Source organism: Phodopus roborovskii, unplaced genomic scaffold, assembly GCF_943737965.1.
Source record: "Phodopus roborovskii unplaced genomic scaffold, PHOROB, whole genome shotgun sequence".
In the NCBI taxonomy this organism is placed as follows: Eukaryota; Metazoa; Chordata; class Mammalia; order Rodentia; family Cricetidae; genus Phodopus; species Phodopus roborovskii.
The window spans coordinates 3,709,888-3,726,795 of NW_026125543.1; the positions used below are offsets into that span (position 1 = coordinate 3,709,888).

Here is a 16,908-nt window from a genome sequence, read left to right on the forward strand (position 1 = left end):
ATTGGAGTTGCAGGCAGTTGTGAGCTGCCATGCTGGGAATTGAACCCTAGTCCTCTGGAAGAACAGCCAGTGCTCTACTAACCAACTTATTTTTTGAGACATGTCTCCCACTGAACCTGGAGCCTGTTTTTGCTGTCAAGTGATTTCTTGGGATCCTCTGGTTTATATAGCCCCTCTACCCCAAGTTCTGGGGTTATAGATTTGTGCTGCCACATCTGGTTTTTACATAGTATACTAGTTTGCTTTTAATTGTTGCGAAACACTGTGGCCAAAAAAGCAACCTGGGAAGAAAGGGTTTATTTGGCTGACACGCCCAAGTCAAGACAGGGACTAAAGGCAGCTCCTGGAGGCAGGAGCTGGAATATAGGTCATGGCAGGACATTGCTTACTGGTTTGCTCTTCATGGCTTGCTCAGTTTGTTTATACAATGCAGGATCACCTGTCCAAGAATGACATTACCCACAAAGGGCTGGGTCCTCCCACATCAATCATTAATTAAGAAACTTATCCCACAGACTTGTTCATGAGACTCTGATAAAGGCAATTTCTTGGTTGAGATTCCCCCTTCCCAGATATGTCTAGGTTTGTGTGAAGTTGAGAAAAACCAACCATCACACCTGGATGCTAGAGATCTGAGCTCAGGTCCCTATGCTCTCACAGCAAGCATGTTCCCCACTGAGCCATCTCTCCAGTCCTCATACTTCTTCATTTATAATTTAACTACACACTTAAAACAGTTGTCAGCTTCTGAAAGTAGTTTCCTCACAGTTCTATTGGAGCAATCTTACCAACATTAGTGGATATAAAAGCTATATTCATTATTTATAAACTACTAAATTTATAAACTTAAAACTTGTAAGGGGAACATTACTTTGTAGGTATTAATTTTTGTTTTATGTGTATGAATGTATGTATGTATGTACATCATATGTGTGCAGTGCCCGTGGAGGCCAGAAGAGGGCATCAGATCCCATAGAATTTGAATTAAAACATAGTTGTATGCTGCCCTGTGGGTTCTGGGAACCAAACCCAGGTCTTCTGCAAGAGCCACAAATGTTCTTAGCTGCTGAGCCATCTCTCCAACCCCGGGACAGAAGCTTTTTTCTAATATCTTTCTGCTATAAATGGCCCTTTGTATCAATATCCATGAGTTTTGCATATGGAGTCAAGTAACCATGTACACTTTGAATGAGAATGCTCCCATGAGTTCATATTTGCTTGCTTAGTTCACAGTTGGTGAGCTCTTTGGAAAGATTGGGAGGTATGCTGTTGTTGGAGGAGGTATCACTCCAAGCCTAGTGTTTCTCCTCTTCTGTCAATGGACAAAAATGTAGCTCTTAACTACTGCTCCTGCTTGTCCCCTCTTCCCCCATGATGATCATGGACTACCCTCTGAAACTGTAAGCAAGCCACCAAATAGATGCCTTCTTTTATTATAGTTGCCTTGGCCATGGTGTCTTTATAGCAGTAGAACAGTGACTAAGATACATGGATCAAACACTTGCAGAAATAGTATCTGGGCCAGTGAGATGGATCAGTGTTAGATAAAGCACTTGGATGCCCATCCTGATAATTAAAGTCTGATATTTAACAGATATTTCTGTTGCATTTGCATCATGTTTGAGTAAACCTAGACTATGCCTACATTCTGCATACCAACTATGCCATTTAAGAGTCTTGGATATTTATAGATTTGCTGTCTACTTGGGATTCTGGAAACAATACCTCACGGTTTCTGATGTAGATCTCCTGGCATAGGATGTAAGTGTCTCAAGGGTGTAATCTTTACCTCACCATACTTGGACTTTCTGCCATATGCTTGCCTTATGGTAGATGTTCAAAAATTTAACTTATTTATTTGTAGTAAGTTAAAGAGTAGTAAATGGTCACTGTGTGTGTGTGTGTATAGAAAGTTGAGAATAATGTTCCCAAGATCTCAAGAATATTGAATATAAGGAAGTAGATTGCTGTTAACCCTGGCTTTTGTGTTTACTGTGATGCCTTGCTTAGTTTATTTCTGTTTTAAGTATTGAATGTGTCACGTAGGCTAAACGTGCAGGGCTTCCCACAGGCATTTGATATTAGAGGGACTATAACTGGAATCACAATTGTTCATGAATACTTTTACAGCATTGAATAAAATCATATATTTACAAAACATACATTTCTTGTGATTTCTGGCATACCAATGATAATAAGAGAATCTTTGTAAGGGAGTCTGAAAGCTATCTCTCTGCAAAAGAGTTCCTAATAAGTGTCTTTTGCTCGAACAGTTAAGACCATTACTATTCATAATTATTATCTAAAAGTGTGTTTTAATTCTTGTCTTGTTTTTGTTGTTGTTGTTGATAATGATAGCTGTTCAGTGTTTGGTGTTTTCTTAGACTTCTTTTTTTCTGTAGCTTCTTAAATTTGTTTATCCTTTTCAGCATCCAATTTTCTTTTCAGTGTTCTCTATAGAGTGGGCGTTGTAGTCATAAATTATTTTAGTCTAAAAACTTTTTTAATTACAAAAAGGTTTAATTTCCATTTCAATCATGATGGATAATTTTGTTGAGTACAGCAATCAGGGTTGGTAGATACAGTCTTCCAGAACAAGAAATACTCTTTCAAACTCTTGAGTGTTAGAGCTTTGACTAAAAAGTCAGATGTTAGTGTGACGGGCCTGCCACTGTATATGCCCTGAACCTCTTCTCCTACAGCTTTCAGTGTCCTTTCCTTATCATATGTATTTAGTGCTTTGACTGCAATATGAAGGAGAGAGCTTCCTTTCTGGTTCTGCTTTCAGTTTTATGTGCCTCTTGTCTCTACATGGCCTTCCTTTTCTCTAGATGCAGAAAATTTTCTTCTACAATTTCAAATGTTAATGATCTTTATTATTTTCAGTTATGTATGGGTATGTGCATGTAAGTGCAAGTACCCTGGGAGACTAGAAGTGTTGGACCTCTCTGGAGCTGGAGTTACAGGTGGTTGTGAGCCACTTGGTGTAGGTATTAGGTACTGAACTTGGGTCCTCTGCAAGAGCAATATGTGCTCTTAACCACTGAGCCATCCCTTTACATCCATATATGTATGTATTTCTTTTTTTGTTCTTCTCTGTGTTGCCTTGAATGTCTTGGAAATCTCTTTGTAGACCAGGCTTGCCTGGAACTCAGAGGTCCACCTGCTTCTGCCTCCTGAGTGCAGGGATTAAAGGTGTGTGCCCAGCTTCTTTTATAATTAAAAAAAGAAAAAAAAAATCCTGTGCCTTTAGCATAGAATTCTTCTGTGCCCATAATATGTAGATTTTTTGTGGTGTCCTAATGATTTTGCATGTTTTGCTTAGCACCTTTAAAACTTTATCATTTTTTTTCACTGAATATCCAACTCCTATATCTTGTCTTCAGATACAGTGTCATGTCATTCACATGATCTGTTGGTGAGGCTTTCCCTTCAACTCAGCTTTTTATCTCACTGCATTTCTCATTTCTAGCTTTATTTCAGTTTGTGTTTTCTTCAGTGTTTTGGTCTTCTTTTGTGTCCTGAATTGACATCCTGAATTCATTAATCTGTTTATGTCATAGAATTCATTCAGCGGTTTACTCTTACGCATTTAAAGTTCATTCTTAATGTTACTCATGGCTTCTTTGGATTTATCAAGCATATTTACATTGTTTCTTTGAATTCTCTGTCTGGAATTTTGTCTGAGTGTGTCTCACTGGGGACCATTGCTGTAGGGCTAGTGCTTTTAGGGATAATTTTGGTACTATTGTCTTGATTTTTTGCCTCCTTTTTTTTTTTTTTTTGGTGTGTGTGTTATGGCTTGTACATCTGGAGTTGGGTCGTTGGTTGAGTTTTTTGGTAGGAGTCTCTGGCCCACTTGACTTTAGTCAGTGTTCCTATGCTTGGTATTACTAGGGCTTAATAATTTATTCATAGTTATTTATTTATTAGTTAGTTGGCTATATGATGCTTGGAGTTCATTTATGGGGGTAAAATGATACTGATGTTTGGGTGGCTAGGTGGTACATAGCCTCTGACTTTACTAGGGGATGCTTTGTGCAGACTGGGGATTGTTGTGGTCAGTGTGACCTCAGCAATGCATATGGTACTGGGGTGCTAAGGTGGGATGGGGGCCACCTGACAGACAGGCTATGCTTTTTGCATGGTAAGCAGCAAGAGATGGGCTGCCAAAGTCAGTTGGTGCTCTGGCTGACTCCTGTCGTGGGCAGACTCTCTGCACTGTTCTCAGCAGATTGTAGGGTCCTGTGGTCTTCTTGAGTGATGGCCTCTAATCTCAAAAGTGGGCAGACTCTGCACTGTTCCTCAGCAGATTGTAGGGTCCTGTGGTCTGCTTGAGTGATGGCCTCTAATCTCAGAAGTGGACAGGTGCTTTTCTAGCATCTTTGGTTGCATGTGAGGTGCCAGCGTCTTGTGGAACACTGACCTCTGCCCTCAGAAGCTGACAGGCTTTCTGAATGGCTTCTCTGAGGCTCTCTAATCTCAGTGGGGGCTGGGATTATTGATGGGTTAGACTTTGCTCGAAGTACTGTTGAGGGTCTAGTCTTTGAGCTCAAAGCAGCTGGCCCCTTTCCATGTTTCCTTGGCAGGGTGAGAAATCTTCTCTTAAAAACAATATTTTTTTCTCCTTGTTAATTGGAATGAAAGTACTGAAATAAAGTAAAAGTTATATGACAGGGTTTGTAGATGGTGTGCTTTTATACTACCAGTTCCTCTTTTGGTAACGTGTAATTAATTTTTAAAGTTATTTTTATGTATGTGGGTGTTTAGCCTGCATATATGTGTAGTGCCCATGGAGGCTAGAAGATGGTGTCAGATACCCTGGAACTAGAGTTAAGGAAAGCTGTGAACGGTGCTAATATAACATCTCTCCTTTTCCCTACTTGGGTAGGGGTGCTTGAGTGATTCTATGAGGTGTGTTCTCCTGTTGTCCTTGACCCATTTGGTTCCTACAATTCTTCCTAGGTTCCCTGAGCTCAGTAGAAACTACTCAGAATTCACCAACCAGTGGAATAGCTTGTGCTATATTTCACATTTGAGTACTAAGTAGAAATGAAAGTGATACACACACACCCATTTAACAGTAGGGTAAATTTCAGAAGTACTGTACAGAAAGTAGTCTACAAAAGCATTTACTGTATTGTATATTTCTGTTTGTGTCAAATGTAAAATTAGGCAAAACCAAATATAAGCTGTTGAAAGTCCTAATGGAAATCCTGGTAGGGTTGAGGAAGCTTCTGAAGTGGTTAATGTTTTATTTTCTGATACAGATGTGTTCAGTATGGGATAGCTCATCAGATTAAAAGACATTTATGCATTTCATTTTATGAATATCATAGTACTAAAAGCTGTTATAGCATATGCATATATTATAACTACATTGTATTATGCACTTAATTATATATTTGATTTTGGGATGTCACTATTATTTTCTACATCCTCATTTACTTATCAGAAGATTAAAATAACAACGAGGTGAAAATGGGCATCACATTTCTTAGGTCTTAGCCGTTTCTTAGGCTTCCTACATGGTAAGTAGCTCTCTAAAGTATTCCTGTTAGAAGCAAGGTGAGAGAAGACCCTTAGACAAGAGGAAACATTCATTTAATGAGGAGAGGTTGGACCTGGAGACTGGTACTAAGCATGGGATCTGGCTGATGGTGCACCTTCTTGACCATTCCTCTTTTAGGGGCCAGATAGTTCTGCCCAGTTGACCAAGATCACTCTGCTTCTGGTAGGCTTTGTGGATGAAACAGACTCAATTTGCATTTAATTTTAAGGAGCTCATATTTGAGGCTAGCAATAGTAAGCTATTTTAGCAAGTTATTCTCTTCAGTATAACCCATAGGGAAGATGACATTTAATAACTTAAGACATGCCAGATAACTTAAAGCAAAAAAATTATTTAAAGGACTTTTAGTGTATGTGTTTTTTGAGCTTTATATATTTCTTGTGTTAAAAATATTAAATGCTGCCAGGCATTGATGGTGTATGCCTTTAGTCCCAGCACTTGGGAGACAGGGGCAGGCAGATCTCTGTGAGTTTGAGGCCAGCCTGGTCTAAAGAGCTAGTTCTAGGACAGGCTCCAAAGCAATACAGAGAAACCCTGTCTCGAGAAACCCAACCAAACCAAACCAAACCAAACCAAACCAAACCAAACCAAAACAAAAATTACGTGCTGTATGCTGTATACTAGATTCATATATAAAAGATTTACAAGTAAACTTTTTTTTTTCTGTTTTCATTTTTTCTGTTTTTTTTTTTTTTTTTTTTTTTTTCCTGGTCCCTTCAAACCCCTGAGTAGTTGGGATCCAGGCTTTCCTGGAGCTCTGAACTATAGGTCTTCTCTTGAGTTCTGTGCCTTCTTAGTATATTCTGAGTTTAGTTGCTGTCATAAGTGAGTTGAGAAGAAATTACTGCCTCATGATTTAGATTAAAGTGTGTGCAGAAAGGGATCCAGAAGAAGATTCAGGGTATAAACATATCTAAAGCAAATAGCCATTCTGAAAATGGCCACAATTCTGTTTCTCTGACATTCAAAACCAAGTGTTGTAAGTAGTCAAGAGAACTATTCTGTGGGTGAATGAAGGATTGATACTTTCCATTCCTGAAGCAAGTGCAAGCACTGTTTTATCATAAGCCAAGCAATACAGATTAAGGCAGAAGAGATCCCTAAATCCTAAGAATTAGTTTATGGGACAAATCCTGACACCATGCAGAACTACAAAGATATCATGTCATAGCTTCATTTGCTTATTTCTTTTCAAAAATGAGTTTGATAATTCACTATGTCTAGATCATGTGGTTTTTGTATTTAAGTTTGTTAATATAGCTTTCCAAATTAATACAATAATGTTAGACCATTGTGTATTTTAGGGAAAGCGATTCCTGTTTTCTCCTTAAATTTTTAAATAGTTATCTTGTTAACCCCTGTGCAATATTAATTAAATTAAAATATTGTTTAGTTCATATATACATTGATGGATTTCATTTTTATTTATATATATATATATTTTCATATATATATATATATATATATATATATATATATATATATATGATTCCCATCTCTGCTGATATCTTCTTGCCTGTCCTCTTTCTGTCTCCCAAGTAGTCTTTCCTTCTGTGTTCATGTCATGCATATTTCATTACCCTCTCTTTCTCCTTCTTCCAACCTGTCACATTTCTTTTTCCCTCCATCGTGGTCCTCTTACTGTTTTTATCCCCCCTTCTCCGTGTATGTGTGTGTGTGTGTCTGTGTCTGTCTGTCTGTCTGTCTGTCTGTCTGTCTGTCTGTTCTCTATTCCACATATGAGGAAAAAAATATGGACTATTTCTGAGGTCTGTCTTATTTTGCTTAATATAATATCATCCTGAAAATATCAGGATTTTGCTTTTCTATACAGCTGAAGAAATTTCATTGTTATTTCTTCATTTTAAACGAATGCATAATTTTTCTCTCATGTTTATATAGTATGACTTTAAAAATATTTACCTTATTCATGAGCTTAATTTTTGTTTAACTAGTAAAAGCAATATAAAAAGCTGGGTGGTGGTGCTGCACACCTTTAATCCTTACACTCAGGAAGCAGAGTCAGGTAGATCTCTGAGTTCAAGACCAGCCTGATCTACAGAGTGAGTTCCAGGACAGCCAAGGCTACACAGAGAAACCCTGTCTCCAAAAACAAAACAAAAACAACAAAAAAAGAAATTGACGTATTTGTACATATGCCTATATACTCAGGAGAACACTGATATAGGGAATATATTTATAGTGTAATGTGTGCCTTTTTCTTGTTTGTTAATGTAAAAAATAAAAGGTAACTTTAAAAATTTCTTGTTTAGAAATGTTATTGTTGGAAATAGTACCAACATGTTAGGAGTGTCTATCTTTGGTGTAATTATCTTATGTGTTATCCTAAAAATGTTAATGTTTTGAAAAGTTGAACATATTAAAAATGAAATGGTTATGAACCCAGATTATACCTTAAAAGTTCTGGGATTGTGAACTACTATAGCTTCCAGAAAGTACACACAGAATAGTGTAAAGCATAGGAGACTATGCCATCTGTAGGGGTAAGCTAATTGACCTATTGAGTGAAACAGAAATGACTTACTATTGATTCCTTTTCAGGGTTTTTTGATTAACTCGAAACCAGAGAATGCTTGTGAACCCATAGTGCCTCCACCACTGAAAGACAACTCATCCAGCACGTTCATCGTATTGATTAGAAGACTTGATTGTAATTTTGATATAAAGGTAATATTTTCTTTATGATAGCTTAATTTTTTTTAGTTATCTAATTTAAATTCTTCCCCTTTTAGGAAAGATTAAAGTCAGTGTATGATATTATTCAGATTAAAATAAGAATGAAGCCAGTCCAAGGAAATAAAATTAAAAAAAAAAAAAACAAAAAAACCAAGCAAACATTGAAAAGAAGATTAGGGAGAATTTTTATTTAAGTCTCATTTGTTACAAAGTAAACTTTAGGCATTTCAACCATTTAGTGGCTGGTGGAAAAAGGGAAAAGGAAGATATTGTCCATTTTAGGAGGCTTAGTTTTAGTTAACTTTTACAGTGCAGACAAAATGCTTATCCTTTACCTTTATAAACACTGACATGGAGATCTCTTTTGTACACTTAGTCTATCCCTGTATTGGGCTTTGTCTCCCTACAATGGGGTGGGGGGGGGGGAAAGCTGACATTTCAGATAGTAAAGCAGAGCTCACATAGAATTTCTCTCTTTTGTATTTATTATTTAACAATAATGATAAGATACAACATGATTTCTCTATATAGCCTTGACTGTTCTGGAACTCTCTATATAGACTAGCCGGCCTCAAGCTCACAGGGATCCATCTGCCTCTGCCTTTTGAATGCTGGGGTTAAAGGTACACAGCAGTACATCTTGTTCTCACTATTATTAAAAGGAAATTTTCTTAGGCCAATTTTGTCAGCTAGAGTTAATTTGAGCAAAGTAGAACAAAAATGTGATATGTGAGTCAGGGACTGTAAGGAGTATGGTTTTTTCGCCCACCGCTGGTCTTGTCTTGCCGCCGCGCCAGCCCCAGTTAACACACCGAGACTCTGTATTTGATATAATGCTGTTGGCCAGGTACTAGTTTCTTATGGGCTAGCTCTGTCTTAAGTATTAACCCATTTCTGCTAATCTATGTATTTTCACGTGGTCTCCTCTTACCTTCGGAGTTACAGCTGATTCTGAGAATGCTACCCAGCGCCACTATCAGTCAGCCATAATAAAGGGAAGTGAGGCAAAGGAAGCTGCTTAAGTGGCTACAGTTAGTCAGTTGGTTATTTGAAGGTAGCTTAGTCAGCCTCCAGGGCTCCTGAATGCACAGAGCTCAGTACTGTGATAGAGTTCCATATTGTTTGGTCTACTGGATCCAGTTGGGATCTTGGAGCAAAGAGTGGCCATTGATTTCACTTATAGCTCTGTTACCAGTGGTGTGCTTAGGTGTAGTTTCAGTCTGTTGTGGATCAACTGGGAGAATAATTTTGTTGAGCCTGTGTGAAACAAAATCTCGATGTTATAACTAGACACACTCAAAACTCTCACAGAGTAGACACGGGGTATTATTTTAATATATTTTACATAGTTTGATCATACTTGGTCTGTTCAATAAGAAAAGCCATTCTGAACTTTGACTCTTAACTTTCATTACATGGAAGAAATGATACCTCTGTAAAAAACTCATTGAAAGAATAAGATAATAATTGTAAAGGAACCTGAAAATGCAAGAACTTTGGTCAGGATAAGCCTCATTGCTATTGTACATTAGTTCCAAATTTAGACTCTTAGTTCTCTTTTGTGAGAAACCAGTTAGTGTGTGAGTCAAATCTGGATTGCCTCTTCTGAGTTATTTATGTAGTTTTAACTTAAACCAGTTCAATATTTGACCCAGAAGTAAACTTAGTACATATTGTCACAACCAAAATATGATATAACAACACATTAATTTTTGCTATGAAGAAATTAAAACTAAACCATTGGTGTTGGCTCATTTATTAATTTCTTACTCAGTACAGTCTTTGGTAAGAAGAAGCTAGGGTGTTATGTTGGTTTTAACTTTTCTTGTTAGATGGAGACAGGAGACAAGTGTTCATGTGTCAGGATGGGAAGGGCAGGCAGGCTTTTTAGCTTACTGTCTAATATCTGTGCCTTAATGCACCCCAGCCATGAATCTGAGTGTTTCTAACAGGTACCCTGCTTTCCATCAGCTGCCTTTAATTTTGTGTGCAGTCACACTACCTTTTTGAAGCCTCTCCATTTGTGGGTATGTTGACAGCACCTTTATGTTTACATAATTTTCTCAGTCCAAGATTTATGTCCAGGATGATTGTTATCATTCATTTATGTGATTATTTATGTTACAAACATGCTACTTCCTCTGGAGGCCTCACTTTTCCTTATCCTCCCTCTCTGGGTCACTAATCAAGGCTATTAAATCAAGCCATTAAATCTAGTCAGCTTTCTGCTTTTGTGCACAGTGCATCCTTAGACAACATATTTGGGATGCTAGAGAGATGTCTCGGCAGTCAGAGTACATATGGCTCTTGTAGGGGACCTGGGTTTGATTCGCAGCACCCACATCGGAAAAACTCATACCTGCCTGTAACTCTAGCTTCTGGAGATCCCATGCCTCTGGCCTGAGAGAAGCATTGCTCATACACACATACCCCAAACACAGACACATACATATATTTAAAAATTAAACTAAATCTAAAAGAATATAGTGTGGAAAACTTGTAGAAATGTTTCAATTAAGCCATTTTCATTTTAGAAAGGAAGATGTTAGCATTTTTCCACATTAAATTTTATCATATACACACAGTCTTAGTGGATGAAATTTTAGTTGATTGTGCATGTTTTTAACTATTAATTTTTCTTCAAGGATAACTTAATAACTCAGTGATTTCTACTGATTTTATCTTCTTCATAGTTGTGCTAAATACAGGGGCATCAATTTAGGGGAAGAAATGATTATAATCAAAATCTGAAAAAAAGTCACATACATTTGAATCCCAAATGCCTGTCAGTGAATGTAAAATGCAGACAATAAGTGTGAGCTGTCGGTATTGCATGATTTTTTTTTTTTCATTTTAGACAAATACAATAAGACAGCAAAAGTGATAGCTTTAAAGAAATTTAGTTATTGATAAAGGACATTGATTTAGTGGCTCAGTATCTATCACTTGTAAAATTCTGCTATTGATTAAAAAAGGCAGTTTAGTTTCATTAGCATGTAATAAAGAAAATGCAGGTTATTACTAATAGTAATAAGTATGGACCACGTATCAAAGCAATTTAAGGAAGGGTAAAATCATCTTAGTTTCTGGAGGAACAAGTGTAATTTTACCTCAGATAATTTCTGATGAATAAGTGTTAGTCTTTGATTACTGTATTTTTCTGAGCTTCCAGATCGATTATTATATACAACTTTATATTACATATAGAATCTAACAATTTACTATGTAGATACAGAACCTTTTTCTAAATTTTACATAAATATATTTCAAGTAGTCAATAGTGGTCCATCTATGTCTATTTGTAATTTTATATGAATGCATTAGCTTAAGCAAATGTTAGAAAACTAACTTTTTTGCATATTCTTCAACCACAGTACACTCAGATTACTCTGATGCCTCATAATAATAATAATGTTTAGGCAAGAAGAAAGTATGTAACCTAAGAAAAAGATGACTTATGTCACCAAGCTGTCAATGGGAGTAAAACATCCTGTTAAAGCTTATTAGGGATGGGTCCAAGATTTCTTGGGGAACAACTTGTAGGAGTTAGTTCATCTGGCACCATGTTGGTTCTAGAGAGTTAACTCATTGTCAGGCCTGGAAGCAAGCGCCTCTCCTTGAGGTAAGGTCTTACTGTGTAGCCCTGCTGGCATGGCATTTGCTATGCAGTCCAGGCTGCTCTTGGACTTGTAGTGACTCTCCTGCCTTCACCTTTATCTTGTGCTTGAAACTCTTATGAAAAGAAACATTATTTCTTCAGACCAGGGAAAACCACAACAAAGCATATTCTGCTTCTGTTTTGAGACTCTGTCTCATTATACAGCTCTGGCCAGCTTGGGACTCTCAGAGATCTGCTTACCTCTACCTTTAGAGTGCTGGAATTAAAGGCATGAGCCATTACAGCTGGTCCTCTTGTACTTTTTTGTGGATAAAGTTATTCTTTGTCCAATAACAATATTTCCCCCCTCTTGCTTGATGCTGTCCTGAAAGTCTATGGATTTTTTTTCTCTCTAAATTTAACTTCTTAGCATTAGAGCTTATATATTATGTAGATCTGGATACTAAGCCTTAAATAGAGGGTCTGGGATGCTAGAACAATGAGTAGTCATTAAAGGACATTTGTACTCAAGATCTATCACTGGCTGGCACTAAGAACCAACATTCTGATTATAATTGCTCTATCACAGTTATTTGTTATTTGTCAAGGACAGTGGAATCATTGCCATCTGAGACTGTCCTAGTGCACGGATAGGAAATACAGATACCTTTAGGTTGTGTTAACAAACTTCCAGAAACCGTGTGTTCAGTGGTGTGTTGGAATTCCAGCTTGCTGTGCTAGGTTGAGACACAGTAAGATTAGTTGGAATTTGAATCTTGTCAGCACACAAAACGTAACATAAATATAAACTTAGAATAGAAATTGAATTTTAATATGCATTTTAATATACATAATAACCTAAGGAATACCATTTTAAAACTTTGATTGCAATCCTAGCACTTGAATGTTTGGGCAGCTTTTTCACTTAAAAAATTCAGCTGAGAAGTTGCTGAATTCTAAATGTCAGGTTGTGAAAGGGCTTGGCTTCTTGTGTGTGTGTGTGTGTGTGTGTGTGTGTGTGTGTGTGTGTGTGTATGTATCTAAAACGTCTTGCTCATGTGCTGTGTTCTGACTTCAAAGTATGGTGTCAGGATATAGCATGTGACTTTCTAAAAGTTGTGTAGATCCCAGCTTCTTTCTGGATTTCACAAAATGAATAAATAACTTTAAGAAGCTTCAACAGTTCTACCAAAAATATGTTCTAGCAGGATAAATCTACTTCATTACTAACCCTCCAAAAACATACAGAGTAGGGGCGATATATCACTTAGCAGAAGGTCAAGTCTGAAAACATGACCTCAAGTAAGGGAATATGCTTCTGGCTGCATTTCTTGGGGCTTTTCATGAACTTTTATTTTTATTTATTTATTATTATGATGGTAACCAACGCCCCCACCCCCGACTAGGTTTCTCTGTGTAGCCCTGGCTGTCCTGGAACTCACTTTGTAGTCCAGGCTGGCCTCGAACTCACAGAGATCCACTTGCCCCTGCCAAGTGCTGGAATTAAAGGCATACGCCACCACCGCCTAACTATTTTTATTTTTCTAGGAGATTAGTTCTTAGTTTTAGGTCTACTGCAGAGAAGGTGAGGGCAGAAGGAGATGGATGACTTAGCAGTGTGCCAGTAGTGAGGGTTGAAGCATGCAGGCGCTAACATTTGGCACTCACTGAGGAGAGAAGTCCTGCTTGTTCACCGTGACTAACTGGAGAAGTTCAAGTCATAGTTGGTGCCCTTTTTTTGACAAAGCTTGGAAACTTCAATATATATGAGGAATATTTTTGTGTACAATGATTGAAGAAAACTTTTAGGGCTCTGGCAGGGGAACAAAACCACAGAGCAAAGGGAACTTTATTTTCCTGACTTGTATCCAGTAGGATAAGAGCTGAATAAATAGTTATCTTAGTTGCATTTTAAGCAGCTGTGTAGTAGATATTCTCCTAGAATTATATATATATATATATATATATATGTATGTATGTATGTATGTATAAATATATATATGTGTGTGTGTGTGTGTTTGTGTGTGTGTGTGTGTGTGTGTGTATGTATGTATGTATGTAGGTAGGTAGTCAGGATTATTCCTTTATCATGAAACTTTAAGTTTCATATTCACAGTACTGCAGGCAGGGACAGCTGTGAACCTGTAGTTTCTTGGAACTTCCTCAGTTAAGACTGACTAAACTTAACAGTTTGCCTTCAAATAGGGCAGCATAGTGGCACTTCATCTTAAACACCCCGCTCTGCTGCAAAATAACAACAGCAGGATAATAGTAGCTTTGTAAAAAGAATTTGGCATTGTTTCTCTGTCTTGTAGAATACTCCTAATTTAAGGAGTATTGGAATTCTTTGAAGGTGTGGTAGAATTCTGTCCTGAACCCATTTGGCCTTGGTTTGTCTTTTCTTTTTTTAGTTTGGTTGACTTGTCTGTTGGTGAGAATGAAATATTGAAATTATACACTATCACTGTGTTAGGATCAATGTTTTAGGGGTAGTAGTATTTCTTTTATGAAATTGGGAGCTGTTGTATTTGATGCAAAAATATTTAAAATTATAATTTTTTCTTGGTGATTTTTTTCTTTAATGAGTATATAGTGCCTTTTTAAAATCTCTTATGATTAGTTTTTGTGTGCAGTCTACTCTGTCAGATACACCTGCTTGCTCATTGGTTCCATTTGTTTAGAATACCTTTTCTAATCCCTTTACCCAAGGTGCCGTCTGTCCTTGATGGTAAAATGTGTTTTCTTGGAAGGAGCAGAAAGATAGATCCTTTAACCTTCTTTTCATACTCAACTTCTCCTTCTAGTGTGTTTTGTAGAGTTGGATTAGTGGACAGAAGTTGCTTAAATTTGTTTTTATCATAAAATGTTATTCTTTCCGTCGATTGTGATTTATAATTTTGCTGGGTATAGTAGTCTGGGATGGAATCTGTGGTCTTCAGGGCTTATAGAACTTTGTCTTTCAGGATCTCAGTTGATATGTGACTTGCTCTTTTTCTTTTACAGCTTTTAATGTCCTTTCTTTGTTCTGTACACTTAATGTTTTGATTACTGTATCATGGGAGTTTCTTTTCTGGTTCTGCTAATTTGGCGTCCTGTAATGCCTAATGAAATTTGATTGCCCCCTTTTACTTTGGCCTTCCTCTATACATATTATTCCTAGGTTTGGTCTGTCATAGTGTCCCAGCTTTCTGGATGTTCTGTGCCTCCCTCCCTCCGTCCCTCCCTCCCTCCCTCCCTCCCTCCCTCCCTCCTTTTTCCCCTTTATTCTTTCATTCCTTTATTTCTTTCCTTCTCTAAAGACAGGGTCTCAATATATATCTTTGGCTTGCCTGAAGGTCTCGTTTGGTAGACCTGGCAGGTTTGCCTGCCTCCTAAGTGTTGGAATTAAAAATGTATGCCACTATGCAGGACCTTTGCCTGGATTTTTTTTAGATTGAACATTTTCTTTGATTGAGCTTCAAGAACTGAAAATTTGTATTTCCATGTTAAATTCTACTTTCATAACTTGATTTTTTTTTTTTAATTTCATTCCACTCTGTTCTTATGGTCTTTATTTATATCCTCTTCAAGATTCTGGAATGCACTCACAATTGCTATTTTGAAGTCCTTGTCTTGTGCTGGAACTAAATTGCTTTCCTTGGGATATATTGCAATAGGGTTGCCGGCTTCTGAAGGGGCATGTTGACTTGCCCCTTGGTTGCTCATGTTTGCGTTTTTTTTTTTTTTTTTCTCTAGCATTTAGAAATCTGGAGTTATGACATTTGTGGTGTTTCTTGGTGTAGATCTTGTTTTTTGGTCTCGCCTTTGTAGTTCTTTGCTATTGCCTAAGTGTTGATCAGAAAGATGATGTTTGTTTTTCAGTTTTGGAGTCACTCTGGGTTTTGGATTCCCTTACAAAACATGTTGAAGTAATAGCCTATACTTAAGAATTGTGCTAACATTATAGTTAGAAAAGAGTACATTTATAGTAACTATTCCTTTTATCAGACATCCTTTGCCAGTTGTCTGAAGCCATTGTAGGCTCTGGGGTTGGATGTATAATGTACATGGAATATTGTCTGTCTGTCTGTCTGCCTGCTTGAGGTAGTCTTCTGCTTCTGATCCTCCCCACCCCCTTGCTTGTTAAAATTTGTCTCTTTTGAAATTATTGTCTATGCATCATATTTCATATAACAGCTTTTAAATATGAAATATTGGCTTGCATTCAAGCAAAAATGTTTCTAAGTTTGTTTATCTAATACAGTAACTGCACCTTTAAAAGATTCTTTTCCACCTCTGTTATGCTTTTATGATTTTTGCAGGTTTATAATATAGATGTGTATATATGTTTGTTTATTCGTCTCTTGGGAGAGTAACAAATTATATTCAACTCTATATAGACGTTAAAGGAGATTGAAAATGATAGGAAAGATAAAAATGTGGATTATGTTTTCTTTGAAGTTTGTCTTGAAAAACATAGCTAGTTTTATTTAAAACACTGAGTTAATAAATGAATTTATTTGCTGAAAATCTTTTTTTGCTGAAACTATAAGCCTGCTGTTCTGAGTGGCCTAATTGTCTTATTCCTATCTCTCCTCAACCTCTGACTCTATCAGTAATAATAAAAATGAATTACCATGCATTAATCATAACAAGAACACATTATCTATGTGCTAGGAGCTTTATAAGTACTGTTTTAAGAACTTTATGCATATTAACTTGTTAGATTCTCAGAACAACCTTCTCAGTTGGGCATATTATATTAATTATTGTGGAACTTCCCTAAATTGATAATAATAAGAGAAGCACTCAAAGCCAGGTTATATAGTCATGAGATTCTGTTCTTGGGTGTCCTGCCTTCCAGGGGCACCCTTCTTTTCAAGTCAAGTAGCTCTTTCTGTTTCTAATTTTGTTTTTAGTATGCTATTGGCTTGTTATTATGGTCTTCTCTGCAAGAAAAATCTCTTCTAACTACCATTAAATCAGATTTTCTCTTTTGTAGAGATTTAAGTGCCATAACATCTGCCATAGGTTTTGTACCATAATATTTTCTTCACTTAAG

At 36.9% G+C, this 16,908-nt stretch overlaps 1 protein-coding gene across 2 annotated transcripts in view; it reads left to right on the forward strand.

Moving 5' to 3' along the window:
• Rnf13 (ring finger protein 13) overlaps window positions 1-16,908 on the forward strand; it is a 90,787-nt gene that overhangs the window by 36,691 nt on the left and 37,188 nt on the right. For both annotated transcript variants that reach the window (XM_051176985.1, XM_051176984.1), the window contains exon 4: window positions 8,135-8,260. In XM_051176985.1, coding sequence (XP_051032942.1) covers window positions 8,135-8,260 — 126 coding nt within the window. The remainder of the gene's footprint in view (window positions 1-8,134; window positions 8,261-16,908) is intronic.